General features: G+C 43.6%; 1 protein-coding gene across 1 annotated transcript in view; it reads right to left on the bottom strand.

Moving 5' to 3' along the window:
• Positions 1-15,001, bottom strand: part of LOC311489107 (adenylate cyclase type 1-like) — a gene marked incomplete at its 5' end in the record, with an annotated part of 32,836 nt that extends 17,835 nt beyond the window's left edge. The window contains 4 exons of the mRNA XM_084546049.1: positions 3,679-3,790; positions 11,060-11,178; positions 11,482-11,631; positions 14,393-15,001. Of these exons, the coding sequence (XP_084402175.1) occupies positions 3,679-3,790; positions 11,060-11,178; positions 11,482-11,631; positions 14,393-15,001 (990 nt within the window). The remainder of the gene's footprint in view (positions 1-3,678; positions 3,791-11,059; positions 11,179-11,481; positions 11,632-14,392) is intronic.
• Between the last annotated feature and the right edge of the window lie 3,207 nt (positions 15,002-18,208).

Below are 18,208 nucleotides of genomic sequence, written 5' to 3' on the forward strand. Positions count from 1 at the left end.
AAGCCCATCCAGAACAGGGCTATTAATGTTATATAGCGCTGCAACAACCATAAATGAATCACAGAGTTCCTCTCACAGCCGGAGCCGTTGTTCCGGGTGCCGGACAGACTGTTGGAAACTCAGCCAGGGAGAGGAAGTGTTTATAGAGTGAGGGGGCCTCAAGAAGACCAGTTGGTGTGGCAATTTATATTCTTGTTTTTGAAATAAACGCCCACGGACGTCCTTTTAAAAAATCGCCATTATAACTGCATGCTACGTGTGTCTGTTATTTGGACCATTTCTACAGTACAGTGAACCCGCTCACCCCTACCATGTACGGGATAATTACTGTGTCTGCTCCAGGTGCCAGTCTGGTGTTGTATTTTCACAGTTTCCACAAAGACCAAGTTTAGGTAGTGATAAGGTTTCAAAGCTTTCCTGAGATGCACCCCTTGTCTTCGTTCTCAGCGGTGGTCGGCAGATTCTCAGCCTGGTGGTGAAGAGTTATAATTACTCCCAGCTTGTGTTCATGTGGGTGGTGGGAATGAAACAGCAAATACTGATCAGTGCGAGTGGGTTTCCTGTAAACTTCAATTTTCAACCTACCCGCTCAGGCACAGTCCAAGAAGGAAGGGCTCTTGTTATTTTTTTTCCCTTTCTTCTGCATCTTAATATAAAATTTTATGCTGCTGTCCGCTGAGCTGATGAGAATCACACCTCCGAAAGTCTTAAGAAGTGTTATCCACACAATGTATTACAAACAACAGGCACGGTGCTTCCTCCGCTTAGATGTCGGCAACAGTGAAAGTCAATGTTGGAATCGCGGCATGGCAACGTCTTTGTTGGTCGCAACCACTCGTGCTCTTACAACAAGGTTTTGGCAACGGCTTCTGAGGACACGCACTTGATTGATAACCCCACGAGACGAGTTATAAACAAGGCTAAACTGAGAGCTAAACATTGACCAGTGTCTTAAAGATGTGGTTCAGACAAACCAGAACTTCCACTGTCAAATTATACATCTGGATCTGATCGAGCACCGACAGTGTCTTCCTCAATTCAATTTATTCATTACTGGCTGTTAGCTTGTAAGACAACACATTAGTTGTACTTTCTTTCCATCTGGGCATTGCTTATTTAATTGCAACTCTTGACATGAACCAGAGAGAGATAGAGGGGTCAGAGAAATTGCTTAGAGAACATTTAGGGAGGGATAAATTGAGTTTTTTTATTATATTTTATTATTTTTTAACTCTAGCTGTCCTCTAGGGAAGAGTGTTTTTAAGGACGTTGTTTTTTGGTTTGCTTTGGTTCAAATATCATTTTCCTTTAATTCGCTGTTCTCATTGGCCTCGTCAACCCATGTTGTTTTCCCAACAGAAAGCAAGAAACGCTAAACTGATTATACAATACCAGTGTGTCATCAGTATGGAGCATATACACCGATCAGCCACAACATAAAAACCACTGACAGGTGAAGTAAATAACATTGACCATCTTGTGGCAATACAATGTTCTGCTGGGAAACCTTTGGACCTGGCATTCGTGCAGATGTTACTTAGACATGTACCACCCACCTAGACCAGACCAGGCACCCCCCACCCCATAGCAATGATACTCCTTTGTGGCAGCAGCCACCCCCCACTAACAACATTCTGTTGCCAGACACCACAGGGCACCCTCACCCCACCCATTCTCTGATGAGTCACAGCTGTTTTGGAGGCACAGTGGAGACCTACACAATATTAGGAAGGTGGTCATAATGTTATGCCTGAGCTATGCTTCTCTTGTTAGTTGGTGAGGGCGTCCAAACCAGAGCTAAAACTTGGAACTTACAGTAAACAATGGGTGAAAAATTCAACTCCGAAGACAAGCAAATGTTACTCTGTGTTTGACACATAGAGATTTGTTTGAAATTCTACCTGTGCAGCTGATTAACACGCAGATATGGCTGCAAAGTGAGGGAAAACTATTCTTTTTATCTAATAGTTAGGACTAAGTGACTGTGCATGAAATTCAGAAACTAGTATGAGTTTGGTGGCTGAAGGTATAAGAAAATAAGACTTCAGTCAGACTAAGTGAGTGGAAGCTTTCTTGGTTCAGACTTGTAACCTTATATTCTTATATTTTTTGTTTGAAAAATTTAGAGAGCGCAGAGGAGAGGAGACTTGGTCAGCTACATCAACAGCACTTTAGGAAGAACACTGTGTTCCTGGCCCACATCCACATGCAGCTTGACAAGTCCAAAGAGTGGACAGGTGGTGTGGGGATGGTGCTGGAATGATATTATGAGATGATGCCCAGTGGCCATGTGGCATCGCCCGCTCTTCGTATGGAACGAGAGGAGTCTGCGTGCCCACAGTGACCATAGCTATGAGTCACTGGCATTGCCACTTCCTGCCAAAGTGGATCAGAATGAGTGGGGCTTTGGGTCAGGGTAAGGCTAGACCATTTGATGACACGTTCCGTGGCTGGGGACATCCTTTCGGTGTAATGTGAAGCGCCCAGGCCAGCAGCCAAGCAGCCATCAGATGAATCTATTCAGTTGTAAGTACAACAATTAGACAGCTCAAATCCCAGCAGCAAGAAAACTGACATAGTTCAAGATCTTCTAGCAAAAGTAGTTTGGATTGCTTAGCTGGAAATGATAGTGAAAGCACATCGCCTGAAACCAAAGTAAATAAAAAATTGTGAAATTAAGGCAAAAATCATTCGTGTGGATCAGCTTGTTGATGTGACTTGTTATTGAGTGTGCACATTGTAAAGCACGGGACCGTTTTGGCCAAATGCAGCTTTCCACGGGGCAAACACAGCTGACAAACAAAATAGCAATAATCATGTAAAAGGACTGATCCAAGTCAAATGAGAAGCACTCTCTTTTTAGACAGTTCTAAATTTGTGCCTGTAAACAAACACGTTAAAAATAGAAGCTCTCAACACAGCCAAGTAAAACCTTCTTTGAAAGCAAAAAAGGGTTAGTTGTAATCCTGTGGATTAATGGATTTGACAAGGGCATGTGCCTAGTGTAAGTAATAGAGGCCAGATTACATGTAGATAAGGCTGTGGCAGGGTGATCTGCAGGGGGCTCAACCTTCTCACTAAACAAAGATTTACGCGTCAGCCGAAATTCACATGCGCTCTGTTTTTGAGAGAGGAGCCGGTGACATGACGTCATTGCAAAAGTGTGCGTTTCATTAACAGATTTTCACCTGCGCCGACGGCGTCGGACAGATTAACCATAGCCGTACAATTCACGGCAAAAGCTGAGCGGATTTCCAGCGCTGAAAATCGCAAAGAAATATTGACAGATGGGGTGGCTGAAATCTTTTCCACATGCAAACCAAGAGCGACTGGGACAAGTACGACTCTGCTCTGCGTTCATTTGGTTCATTCACACAACAAGAGAGAAGGCGAGGTTTAGCCCTCGGTAAATCTGGCTAAGATTAAAGAGGTCTGTCAACTCTTTCTCAAATGAAGCACTGGGTAATCATATTAAGCATCATATGGGCTTCCAATAGTCACTATGACGTCATGCTAAGCTAGTGGCATGTGCCAGAAGCCTGTGGCCAAAGCAAGAACACACACACACATCTGATGGCAAAGTTTGGACAAAGTGTACACAAAGAAAAAGAGCAGCTTTGTGTGCCAACACTGGCTGCAGCTGAGGGACATGATTTGAAGGAAGGGAAACGGACTCACCGTGGCGAGCTCATCAAACTTTCCAAACAGCTCATTTAGCAGTTTAACCAGTTCCTGGGCCGTACACTGGGAGGCCAGGCTGGTGAAACCGACTATATCTGCAAACAGGATGCTGCAAAAGAGGAAAAGAAAAGACGTGTGTGAGTGAGCGCAGGTTAAACAGCATGTTCCATGTATCGGGGATCAGATTGGCTCGCGGGAACAGAACCTGCAAAAAAACACAAACAAACAAAAGCGTGCGAGGGAACCTGCTCCGTTCTCTGACTGACTGGCAGCGCAGTCAAGCGGAGCAACTCAAAATAGAAGCAACGGCAATCTCACGGGGGATCAGGGAGGAGACGTGTCCTGTTAGGAACTGAAGAGAGGAGCCTTTCTAGGATGTAATGTAACCATCAAGGTGCTGTCACAGACTCCAGGATCCACTTGTACTCCCCTTTTGACAGACAGCACATATGAGTAAAAGGGCCTATAGTGTATTCCTGAGAAATCAGTTGTTATTTTGTCCTATTTACGCTTTATTATGATAGTGCCAGTGCTGAGAGGTGAGGTATCATGGGGTGAGAGAGAGGGTACGACATGCAGCACAGCCTGCAATTGAACCTGCATCAGTTTGTGGTACGCCCACTCAACCAGCTGAGCAGTCGGGGCACCGCCCTTCTTAACTATAATGCAGGAGAAAGACATAGATTGGAGGTTTTAACATTGATTTTAATATTCTTCCACTGGTCTACAGTCTTCTGAAGCGTCTCACTCTGGCTGCTGACACTGGTTTTAAGATATGAACTCATATATAGCTGACCAGAGAGGGCCAGAGAGAGTAGATGTCCTGGACAGCAAACTTGAAACTTTTTTTTTTGAGTCTGGCTTCTATCTATTGTGTTTTTAATTCAGCCAAGGTTCTATTTAGCCATTATTTGCATAATCGCATAATCACTGTAATATCATTTAAAGGGGAACTACTTTTTTTTACAACCTGGACCTTATTATTATTGGCATAAAATACGATCGTTTACTCACCCATATAACTTTGGTGTTATTTGTATTCCTTCGGGAGATAATTAGATCAGCGTATATCCATATAGTGGGAGTGACTGGGGCACCGAAACGCAGCCTCTAAATAACGCATTATCTGCTACGAAACTCATTCATTTCACCAATATTTTGTTATCATACGCTATTGCTTTTCCCTGTTGAGTCCGGAGTTAGCTGTTATCATCATCTGGGCTCTGTAGTTTGACTTACAGACCCCGGATGATGTCTTCTAACCTGGATGATGTTGTCTCTGAGCAACGTGCGCACCTGCGGCGGTTGACTTGTTTACCTGTAATTTGCTACTGCTAGTTTTTTGTAACATGGCTGAATATTTTTATTCTGAGGTTGTGGACGAACCATAGCAGTAGCAAATTACAGGTAAACAAGTCGACCGTCGCGGGTGCGCGTGGTGCTCAGACACGACATCATCCAGGTGTGTTTCGGTGCCCCAGTCACTCCCACTATATGGATATACGCAGATCTAAATATCTCCCGAAGGAATACAAATTAGGCAAAAGTTATATGGGTGAGTAAACGATCGTATTTTATGCCAGAAATAAGGTCCAGGTTGTAGAAAACAGTAGTTCCCCTTTAAGATTATGGTTCCTTGCAAAAATGTTTCGTTACAGCCTTGAAACCCTGCCCTGGTGGAAGGTTTACTTTTGCTGAAAACTCTGGTGTCGTAATACGTTCCTTCGTGTTTTGTATTGGCGCAGAACAGAAACTTTTCTGGAGAAGGATTCGCCCTGAGTGCTGTGTGGCAGCAAAGGGTGTGAAGGGGATTAGTCATCCAACTCTGACTCTCCTGAACAACTTGGACGTCTGCAGCTCGCGTCCCGATGGCAGACTGTTGCTTACATGTGGGCTCGAGTTTTCACAATGTGACAGAGTGCTGGATCCTGAAGGGAGAGCCGCTAAATGTCATTTTGTTCTCTCACAGATGTCGCCGTAACGAGGGGCAGTGAATTCATTTTGTGTTAAGTGTTTTAACTGGCAGCCATCTGTGGTTGGGAAATATTTGGAAAGTTAAATACCGTGTTGGTGTAAACATTTTTAGATGAATTCACCAGAACGCTCAAAAGAACTGAACTGGTTCAATGATCAGTGGATAACATAAAACACCTACTGTAACTGAGCTGGGATGCAGTCAAAGGATCTTTAATGTGCCCAACAAAAGCGCTGGATGAAAACCAAATGGATTTTGATCAGCCTACACAACACATGCCCGGTTATTTAATCCCTCAAATTAATAAATTCCGCTTCATGCCTGCACCGAACTACAAGCCAAAACAATATCCATTTTTTTCTGTAAACTGTCTTGAATGAACCTTAAGTAGATAATTATATCTCACGCCTACTCTTGTTGTCATCAAAAGACTGTAATGTAGGACTGAAACGATGAGCTGATTTCAATGAACGAGGAAGTGGTTTAAACAGGGGGGTCGGCACAATGATAATAGATGCGAAGCCAATGAAAAATGTTTTGTATAAAGAGTTTATTCACTGTATAAGATTTCTCATCTTTATTAAAGAGTCCAGTTTCATTATACTGTAAATACAAATGTCCCGGTAAAACAGAACCATAGATCACCCATAGATTTCCTAAAGAGTTGTTTTGAGGCTCAATGTGGGCGGCTCTGGCCGTCGCCATCTTCGCAGTGCCTGACTAATTTCAAAATGGTCAAAGACGTGGAGCGTGACTGGAGCCGAGGCGGACAACTTGCAACGTGAGATGGCAACTGCCTGTCATTCAAAGGAGCCGTGCATTCAATTATTAATAACTTTAAGCCTTGATATAATTGAACTGGATCAGTCATGAAGGAGGAAATTAGCTAGTACCAGGCTGTGGACATGTTTATTTCTGGTATAAATGTGAGTATGTTATCAAGGATGTATATGGGAATTGACTCACTTTTGGAGCTAGCCCCGAGTGGCAATTAGAGGAAGTGCAGTGTCGGCTACATTTTTCAGCCCTGGAGGTTTCCGCTTGGTCATCAGTCATGTACAGTATCTGTATCTTGATATATACGTATGGCTATTAAATGAAGGACTAGTTTGTGTTGTTTGTGACAACACGATATTGCCACCTCTTTTTAACAGGCACAAAATCCATTCTGCATCGCTCTATGATATGATGATGTAAACCAGGTGAGGTATCTGCGAGGTATCTTCCATGTGCTTTTTCAAATAATCTCTAATATGCTTCCCTAAACTTCGGCTCAGAAATAGTTCTACAGACTGACATTTTGAAAATACTACTGAGGCTCAGCCATGATGTGTTGCAGAAAGCATCTCATTGTATCCCAATGTCTCATCACCTCATGTGACCCCTGCCTGCACCATTTTCGACCATGTTCACCTCATTTTAATCTCTATTGTCTTCAGAAAAAAAAAAGAAAACTAAAAGCTCTATTAATTCAAAATACATGCCTGAAAGAGATTTACCAGTTTCAGTGATGCAGAAGTTAGGGTTAAAGCTGCAGTGCAGAATGTTTGTCTCCCCCTTCTGGTAGTGAACAATATTACAAAAACACTGCCATGACACGTATGAATGCATGATGCATGGCATGTATGGACCCCCCCCCCCACCAATGGGTGACAGAAGTAATAGCGTATAGTGTGAGATAACAATGTAACAGCAGGACTTTCTGTGCCTCAGTCAGTGGGATAAAAGCTAAGACAACCCAGCATAGACCCAAGAGAGCAACTGAGAAAAATGCTTTATCGGTCTGTTTTGATTATGAACAAGCCCGTAGCTTAGTTGTACCCCCCTGGAGAGTGATTAAAGTAGAGAAGGTACTGAGGGCAGCCGCAGATGCTTACTAACCGGTTTTGGACCACGTCTAATTAGCTTCTACATTAACGCTAACCAAATAATGAACTTCTCAGAACTGTAGAAATGTCTGAACATGAGCCTGGGACGAGTCAATATTGCTAAGCAGCATTTGTCCCAGCCGTCGTCAGCTTTCTTTTTTAGACCGTAATCTTTCTACTGAGTGCGAAATTGCTTTTCAGTTATTTTCTTCCGAGTTGCTACTCAGTCGCTAAAAGGGTTGCTACTGGTGCACCAGCATGAGCATATCAGCACGGACTTAAAACTCAGAAATACACTAAATTGCTGTACTACGACACATACAGTAGAGAGATTTACCTGGCGATAATTAGCTCAGCCAACATTGTGTGAACTTGCCTTGGCAAGGATTTGAATATAACAGATGTTCAAATCCCTCACTCTGCAGCAGAAAGTAATATGGTTCAAGAGGTGCAGGTTCGTTTGAAATAAGCTACAAATGTTGTGTTGTGTATTTTAACGTGATTTAGGACCTCACCTACATCAGCAACTTGTTCATAAATCCAAGTTGCAGATACATAAATCCAGTCGCACACTAAATAAGAGAACACAGGATTTTACTACTACTCTAATCCGACTTAATCAAAGCGATAAATATGAGTGTGTGTGCTGAGCGTGCAGCAAACATCTGTGATTTATTTTTAACTGCAGAACTACTTTATTTATTTGTGGATTTGTGGATAGCATGATTTCTATTTAAAGAGTTGTGCGCGCTATGTACACATTCGCCAATATTTTACATATGTAAACTAGCGGACTTGCTGCAGATTAATATTAAAACAGAATTCGTTAAGGCTAATTGTCATCCTGGAATCTCACACCTCGAAAGCACTCGTGTTTTTATGAGCTGGACCAGTGAGAAGCACAGAGACTGCAGACTGGGAACATCTGATTTTGAACGTCCTTCAGCAAAATCTTCAAAAGAACCACCACAGCACTCCTGGCAACACCTGGGTGTTACTCTATCCCGAGCTTTGGCCAGACTAACCTGCTGCACTCTACCATATTTACTACTGGAGGAGGAAACCTCATCCCAGCTCAAGTGTATAGGTCTTCTCGGTTAATGCATCATCTACAGTACTGTTAAAATTCACTTAAATAAACCACATCACACAAACATAATTATCCCTGCGGTAACTGGAGCTTTATAATATTTTATATTGTCTAATACGACTTCCAGCCGCGGGCACACATACACACACTCATTCATCATTTCCTCTCCAATGGCACATGCTTATTCCCCCAATTATGCTAATCTCTTATTTCCCTCTGTGGGAGGCATTACTGTAGCTATTTTGGCAGATGTGATGTCAATTGCCACGGAGCGGAAGAAAGAGTCAGCTCAAGGGTTAACTTCGGATGGGCCCCAATGGAGATGGGAAATGTGGGCAGCGGGCGGACGTGCTGACGCTAGGTCAATAAAATAACGCAGAGGAGACCGCGATGTGCTTGCAACTAATTTTACGAGGCTGGAGTGTTAATTTGTTTAATGTGAGCGAGCGACATTAGAAAACATCCAGTGACCCACATTGGTCATCCTTGGAAACTTTTGAGTGGTCTCTGTCGATGCAAGAAGACATTAAAAGCTTACCAGATCATATTGTATCTGTTTGAATCTGTTTTGCAAAGGGCATGGAATGACTTAACTGCTGGGGATTTGTTTTATCTAGCATTTTATTTATATTTACAGTACAGGTGGGGCCGGAAATGAAATATAATTAAAAACTAAGAGTGGAACAGGTTTTATTAAACATGGTGCTAAATTAGAAAATCATGACAAATCTGAGCGCCCTTTAATTAAAAGAGAGATGCGATATAGAACAACGCTTGCTCATAATTGATCTTTTTTTTTTGTTTTCATGTGTGTAAAGATGATGTGATAAATGAAGCAATAATTTTATTACTGGTGGTAGATTCCTTACAGTAGTCATTGTTTTTTAACTGTATATACTTTACTGTCAGTGTGTCAGTATGGTGCTCCAATATTCAAAAGAGCGTTCTAGTGACGGATAACTACAATATCCCTCCGGCTGGATTTTAATCAGACACTGCCCACAGTCTCAGAGCGTAATAAAGAAAACTTGTGTTGCAAACAGTTTAGTTTCTAATTACAGTCCGTCCAAATCACATAAATCACGTCCGCATCCGTTCTAGATCGCTCTCAAAGGGTGGCGCTATCTGAAGGAGTTCAAGGCACAAAAGCAATCAGCAGAGCTCCACTGAGATCCGTCCATATTTAACCAGCGTGTGCACACAAAAGCGCACACGTACGCACACACGAACGCCGGCGCGTTATGCAACGAGAATTTAGTCTCCATTGCATTTAATCCCCTGTAGCAACTTAATCCTGGGGCTAAGCAAACTCTCCTCCTCAAGCCTCCCTGCTGCTCCAGGAACACAGAGGAACTGAGGAAATGCAGGAGCCTAAGAGGGGAGATTTAACAATGCAGTCAAATGTGCAGACCCAAAAAAGAAAAGAAAGAAAGAGAATTAAAAAAAAAAAAAATAGGAGAATGAGGCAATGGATTTTTTTGTTTTTTTCTGACAAAGGGTCAAAGGTCAATCACAGTCAACAATAGAGTCAGGAAGCAAGTGCAGGTATTAGATGCAGTTGTGAATTATAACCAAGAATTTTTTATTTTTTTATCTTATCTACTTGGCTTGAAGATTTGATGTATCTTTTCATTTTAGAGGCGAATATTGTACTCGAGGCAAAGCTGTAGTGGCAAAGTGGCAAAGCAGATTGTGATTTTACAAAGAAAACATCCGATTAGCTCAGTAAATATGACTGACTGCTCAGGATTTAACTATTTGACAGTCTATAAAGCAGTGATATTAGCTACAGTATGAGTTTACCAGAACATTTTTGCGCTGCTTGGATAATAAAAAACAGTAATAAAATAAATGATAACACATAATGAGCACAAACCGTATTTTTGCTTGGGTAATATTTGAATGCATGACTTTATGTTGTGTTGTTGCAACTCATTTCTCAGTGCACATAGAATTTTCTCTATCCCTGCTCCAAGATTTGCTATCCGCATTAAATATGCATTAAGTGCAACGTAGCATCCTTCTCAGGACTTCAGTGTTATCTGGACTATAAGAAAAAAATAAAAAACAACAAGCGAGTCAGGGGCGACTAAGCCTCGATATTCAGTATGAGGAATTAAATATTTCAGTTTGAGCAGCCTGGGGTGCTGTTAATGTTTTAGGACACTGTTGGGTCAGATCACACAGCATTGTATTGCCCTCAGTGTTCCTTCCAAAGGACATGTTTGGTCAAGTTATTCAGTTCTTTTTTTAGCCACGCATTGTAATTCACTGAGACAGTGTTTATTCCTCTGTTTCAACTGGAAACTCTCCCATGAGGAGAATATAGTATCTCTAAATGCCACAGTTAAAAGCGGCAAGCCTTAAGTCAATTCACAGCTAAGAGGAGTTTAAATGTCACCAGGACTGGCGTGCCGTTGTGCTGTATTGATGATAGGGTCCTACCTGACATTGTCATGGCGCTGGATGTAGATTTTGTGAAAGATCCTTTCTGGGGGCTTCAGGAAATCCTCTTTCATCTCCATAGCTACGTTCCTGGGCAACAGACTCATTAGCAGGCGCTCCTGTTTGTGTGTATATATATGTGTGTGTGTGTGTGTGTGAAAAACAGAGAGGGGGAGCGAAAAGATAAAGTAAGTCATTTATACAGTAAAACACAGCAAAGTTATCATAGGACAAAGTGTTAGTGGCGATAAGGAATGTGCTAGACATAGAGGCATGAAATCTAACAGAAATGAATAATGTGTGGAAATGACTCACAGCGTCGAGCTGGGGTGGGGGCGGGGTACACACACACATATACAAACACACACACACACACACATCTAATTTTACCCACAGTTTAAGCAGCGCACAGGTGCCTGTACCTGTTTCTCGTTCTCGTCCTCCATACGGAGCCTCTCTTCGATGCAGTTGCGAGCCTGCAGGAAGGCCTTCCTCTGGGCTCGTTCCGTCAGGATGCGCACAAACAGCCCCGACAGGTTGACACTGGTGAACAGCACCGTGTTGGCAACCAACTGCAAAAGAGAGAGAGAGAGAGAGAGAGGAGAGAGAGAGAGAGAGAGGGGGAAAAGAAAAAAAAAAAAAAAAAGACATGGAGAGCACAGTTTTGATTCTTCGGTGCAGTTGTTAAAGACACACTGACACGTAGTATCAGGAAAAGCTGTGAATGCAACAACTACGAGACAATTTCTGTGTTTAAGTCACATTGTAAAAACTGTCATTATGTCTTAACAGTAACTAATAAAATTGTGTAATATGATTGAGATATTCTGTGCATTAGTGGATAATTTATGCACATATTCATACTGTGTGTGGGGTTCAAGCTTTTTTAGATGTTCATAGTTGTTTATTCATACACATTAACATACATAATGGATCGTATATGTGTTTTTTTTCACATGCGACCTCCCATATGGTTGAGAGATAAGTGGATCCTAACACTTCTCTGCTGTGGGTCACTGTGGCACTAAAACAGTTGAGAGCCTGTGCTCCGGTCCATCCATCACAACAGCAGCATGACTGCTTTCGACCTTGTCCAGGACACGACGACTTTCTTTTACTTGACAGAGGACGGCCTGGCGCTGACTTTGTGCTCCAACCACACACAGTCACATAATCACTACTCCAGCAGGCTGCGACTGGGGGCAACGATTACATATTTATGAAAACAAAGGAATTCATATTATTCATGTATTGATTCGTCTGTGGCGTTTGGTGGAGCCGGAGTAACTGAGCGCCAAGGAATGCGATAACAAATTACATAAAACAAACCATATTGTCATTCGGAGCCCTTTCCTTTCCCCAAGCGTCATAAATACGCTGTCAGAGCTTCGTATGATATACACGCTTCACCTAAAATTTAACAAACTCCCACCTCCACAGACAGGCATGTTTCCCGGGGCACTGAATAATGGATTGCCTTTAAAGACTGTTTTTGGCAGCGGCAGTCCGTCTTTGAGCTCGGCAGCAGAGCTGGCAAGTATCAACATGCTCGAATGATGCTCAGGTTACTTTACAGCCTGGAGTAAATACATGTGGACATCCAAGTTAATTGGTGTAAAACGCTCACTCTTGCGCCTGTCTGACTCAATTGAGATGGATCTCTGCAGTGTTACACAGATAAATTACTATCGTTGCATTTGGTTAAGGGTTACAATTTTGCACGTTTATAAAGGCATCATTTAAAATTGTGACGTACATCTGCAGCACAATAATATACATATCTATAGAATACAAGGGTTTTATTTAGTATGCATGTTGTTACTGTTGATGTTAATGAGTTGCAATATAAACTTTGCTTATTATCATCATTACAGTTATATAGCGTGAATGTGCTTTGGATTGGGGTCTAATTTAATATTAATTTATTGTTTTCTAATCTGAGATTATATTAGAAAAACACCAGATTATAAACTAATGCCATGCAGAATTGTATAATATTTAAACAACCAATGCTTTCATAGACTGTATTCCAGACAGAAAAAAAGATTTAAAAGCTGTTCAGTCACTGCAGTCCATCACAACAAGACTCCTCGCCGAAGAAGTAATAACCTGCTTTTCAAGCGATACCCCGCTCTCGCTTCAATAATAAGATATTTCATGTAGACTGAGCCGTGGAAGCAGATAGGCTGAGTGGCTGGGACCTAGGTGGGTGGCTGGTGCAAGCCTGGGCTGTGCGGGGTCATGCCACACAGCTCATCTCTAAGCTTAATGGATTAGCTATCTCTGGTCGTACAGCTAACACTGTCCTTCACATGGCTACGCAGGTATCGCATAGCCTACATACAGGGGGAAAACAATCTCCTGCGCGAGCGCGCCGTCGCCATCCGAGGGTGCGATGAACTGATCAAATCTCAATTTCATTTCCAAGAAGTGCGCAATCTTCATGTCGTACGTTGCCCGTAGGCAGAAATGTTTCATTACCCCTGGAGGGTTTGACTGATGTGACATATCTACTTTCCCCACACCTGATGGGAGTCAGAAATGTGAGTGTGTGTTTCACTGACAGAAGAAGAAGAAGAAAAAAAGGGTACAAAATATACAGAGAGTGGTGTACCAATTTCTATTTCAGCTCTGAAATGACATGCATGACTTTGCCCTCTTTTTCATAACGGAAGCATATAGTGTAGCAAAAAGTGGTGTGTGTGTGTGTGTGTGTGTTGCTCCAATTTGCCCTACTTCTGGTGCTAGCTCGGTGTCACTCCAGTTCTTCATTTCCAGCCTTTGGGACTGAATCATATCCACGAGGAAGGAGCACACGGACAGTTTTGCCTATTCATTTTTTTCCCCCCCTCTGTTTGTTTTCTTTTCTCTAGGCCTACAGCTATGCAGCACCACAGCCTATGCTGCAGACCGACTATCACCCAATATGAATAAATGTGTTGTTACATGCATGCTAATTCACTCTGGGAGGGAAAAAGTATGCGAAAAGAAATGCTCTCGCTTTGTGTCGGAAGTTAAGATCTAACAGCGTTCTCCCTGACTGAGCTGACACGGTCTGACTCCTCTCCTTTTGTAACCAAAGCAGGTCTCTTCAGAAAAGAGTGTGTTATTGCTTTTGTCAGATTTGATCAAAGCCTGAGCAAAGCCCATCAAGTCTAACCACAGGGAGCTGTCCTTGGTGCTGAACTGACGTCTAAATTGTGTGTTTCTGCCCGGGCTCCTTGTTGCACTCTGCTGCATGTGGGGTGCAGATAATATTGAAATCCTGATGATAATTATAGGCGGGCTAATTGTTAAAGACACTGTAGTAATCGCTGTGCAACGCATACTCACCGTTCGCCACAGTTTCTGGGTTTTCACTGTGACAGAGGTGGCGGTCACAATCAAATGCGAGATGGAGACCATTATTCCCAACAAAACAGCCAAGAGCGTCCGCACAGGCAGGAGCGCATAGGCGACGAAGGTGACCAGGATGAGCTGCCACATGCCTTGCTCGGGGGACGTCGGGGGCTCCATGCCCATCGCGCCCAGGGAGAAGGGGCAGCAGAGGAAGGAGAAAGTGAAGCCGAAGAGCAGCGTCAGGTTGACAATCTGTTGGAGCTGAGTCACTTGCAGGTACTTGACATTAGTTACGATGAACAGGGAGACGAAGATGACACAGTGGACCGGATGGGACCCCTTGGAGATGGTGAGGCTGGGGCCGGACAGCAACTCCAACACGGCCAGCGTCGAGGACATGAAGATGAGCACGGCCAGGGCTTTGAGGGTGGACGTCTGCTCCAGCTTCAGGTTGTAGTTCTGGAAGAGGGACTCGAGTTCCTTGCAGTCGAACTCGTCCTCGCACACGATGGTGGTCAAAGGGACGCCCGGTGGACAGTGACTTCTCTTCCGCCTGGTTTTGACTTTCTGAAACGGTATTTCCTCCATGTCAGTGCCATTCATAAACTGAATACCTGCTCACGGCTCGGCTCGGACGGAACACCGGATCCCCGCGCCGACACAGACCGGAGCCAACGGCGGAAAAAAAAAAAAAAAAAAGAGACGCGCACAGCAGGCTGACGGGCAGAGCGTCCCAGATAGCGGAGACTGGCCGGTGGCCACTAGACGCGCTCCGCACTATCCACAGGTTGGACTGTGTTGTTCGGAAAGATCAGCCTGCGAGCAAACCTTCATTTTCACGCCGTCTCTGTGGAAGATCTGCAAAATATCCAAAAATCTTAGCATTGAGCGCCACATGAAGAGCAGCGCACACGACGCCTAGTTCTGATGGTAACAGCTTTTTTTTTTTTTTTTTTTTTTTTTGTGCGAGGCTCAGATAGGATCACGCCTGCGCATTATGAGGTGAAGATAAGACAGGTCTCAGCTACTCAACACACACACACACACACACATACACACACACACAGCCAAGACGATTTGACTAGTGCAGCTCCAGAGCCCGTCAGTCTGACAGAACAGTGCATGCATCATTCATAATGCAAGTGTCCCTTTGATTCCCACCTGCACATGTTTCCATCATTAAAGCAATCTAATTTACTGATTCATTTGAGCCCTTGCTTCCTCTTGCCTCCTTTGCTCACACACATGCAACTGACACAGAGGAGGAGAGGGAGAAGCTCTCTGTCCCCAGACCATGATTCATAAAAATTCTCACTGGAGACGCACATAATCTGGCAGCTACTGTATTTGCTTGGCACAGACAGGATAACATGATTGCATACCATTCATCATAGGACTGGTGCGTTGCCAGAGAGGCAGCAGACACCCTCACCATCAGCACCCTTTTGGCTTTCAGGGGGGCTGGTGTCTCATTCATTACCAGGGGAAGATTAGTCATCCGTCACAGGCTGCCATTGCCATGACCCGTCAGCGCCAGAAAGGGTGTAAGAAAGTGACAGATGGATGGCCCATGCCAAAGTCCAGCACTCCACGGTGCTACCCGGACACTCGCATGCCTTCTGTTTCCATCCTCCGTCTCTCCCTCCCTCTCTCTCTGTCTCCCTCTCTCTCTCTCTCAGCTGTTGGTGTTCTAGCTTTCACTGATCCACCGCAAGTATGGAATGAGTTTATACAGTGTGACAGGTAAACAAAGAGAGTGAAATGGAAGGGGAGAAAATAGAAATGGAGAAGTAAAGTATATGGCAGCCTACGAAAATTCTGAGACCAAAAAAAAGGAAACGGCGTTCTATAAAAAGGCTGGTACGGCCACTGAGACACATCAAAGCGAATGATTTGACATTTGAAGAAGAGACATTTGAACATGCTGCAATCTAACACTATTGACGCTGATATGACAGTTGTCAACATGCCAAATATTCTCTGCCTCTATAGCAAATAAAGGATCTTTATTCGTCTCTTTGTTTAATATCATTATAATGAATATCTCTAGACTAGCATTTCTTGTATTCCTTAGTATTTTGTGGCAATCTAAAATGCAAACTAAGGCGTTCAAGCAAAAGCAAAACACACTGTGAAAGCAGAGGGGAATATTCAGCACCACTGCCGTGTCCACCACGGCCGACTTCACCTTTCCTTCTTGCACGCCTGCCAGTCTCGTGTCTGTGTTATCTATCCCTGCCCCTCTGAGGGAGAAGATGTGGGACACAGGATGTAGGACACGTTGCTCGCAGCCTGCTATTCTGTCTTATCTACGAGGCTTTTCCTCTAGTCACTTTTCACTAGACTTTATTAGCTGACGCGTAAAGACAGCGCTCACCATGCAACTTGCCGGCGGCCTCCTCTCACAGAAGGTGATATGCAAATGGAACTAAACAGTGGCGCTGTTTTCAGTCCGTCGACCGGGGAGTAATTAATCTGGCACTGATTTTCTGTCACCGCCTTGATCGATATTTCAATATTTTCCTTGTGTAGCACCTCCTAAATTAATCTCAATAATGAACGCCGCTGGGTTTAGTAAGACGTCTTGGAGACAAACATTCAAACTAGATGAAAATCAACAGCATCAATCTGCTGTTTATAAAGGAGCACGTGGAGGGTTGTGAATTTTGTAGTAGTTTTTTTTTTTTCTCCATCTGAGTGAAAGAGTGCAGTCCGCTCAGCAGGACCTCTTGTGGCCTGTTTGTGGCCAGGCACATTGCAGGATAAGGGCAGAGCCATCGCACGCTATAAAATGTGTTATTTCCCTCTGCTTTTGATGGCTTCAGGTGTAAGTGCACGGTCACATTCTGGCAGCACTCATCTTCTGAGAACAAAGCGAGGTCTTATGGGAGTTCACACCACAAAGCCGTACTCCAAGGACATCGGACAAGGAGACAGCAGCCAGCTTCCTGCCGCATGCCTCTCCACTGAAAATCACCTTCCTCTGTGTATGTCTTTCTGAGCGTCTCTTTCATTGCACAAAAAAAAAAGAAAGACATGAAACAGCTCAGCATCTGAAATGATGTAAAACAGATGATTACATATCCGACATATATTTACATTGCGGAATGCGTTATTTGAATAACAGCTTGATGACTCAACAGCTTGAGCTCTCTGGAGCAATTCAAGTCCTCTCCACCACATGTCCTTTGTATAGCATCCTTCCAAAAATGTATATATAGCATACAGGAGATCTTAACAGACAAGATTTATGTAAGGGTTTACACAGGGACCTGTCCATTCCTCATGTTCTCTAGTAAATTAAGCAGTGACTAATGTCAGTTCTCCAACCAGTGGCGTGTTTTAGAATCTGACGACGCTCACACAACACTGGTTTGGTTCAGGAGACCTGCAAGGGGACAAAAATGATCGGAAATGAATGCTCACATGTGCCTCTTCAATCTGAAACGGTGCTTTACACTTGCTGTCATCAAGTGATCATCTGTAATGATAGCCCAGCAGCCCAGAAATCCCACCAGCGTCCAGATGTGGTTGAAGCATTGCCGGTCTTGTAATCACAGACACATTGGCTCAACACCAGCAAATGAAGCCGCCAAGAACGACCCAAGTGGGAGTGGAGACGCATGTTGTGAATTAGCTAATGTCAGCCGTAATTAAAATGTGCTAAGAAAGAAGGAGAAGAAGAAGAAGAAGAAAAAAAAAAGGCAGGTTATCTCTGAATCGCGAGTCAGGTGTGCGCACCCCTGAGAAAAAGGCTGCATGTTGGACAGATAAGATAAAAAACGCACCGGCTACAAAAGTGGGAGATCC

Source organism: Chelon labrosus (assembly GCF_963514085.1).
Source record: "Chelon labrosus genome assembly, chromosome: 6".
Taxonomy (NCBI): Eukaryota; Metazoa; Chordata; class Actinopteri; order Mugiliformes; family Mugilidae; genus Chelon; species Chelon labrosus.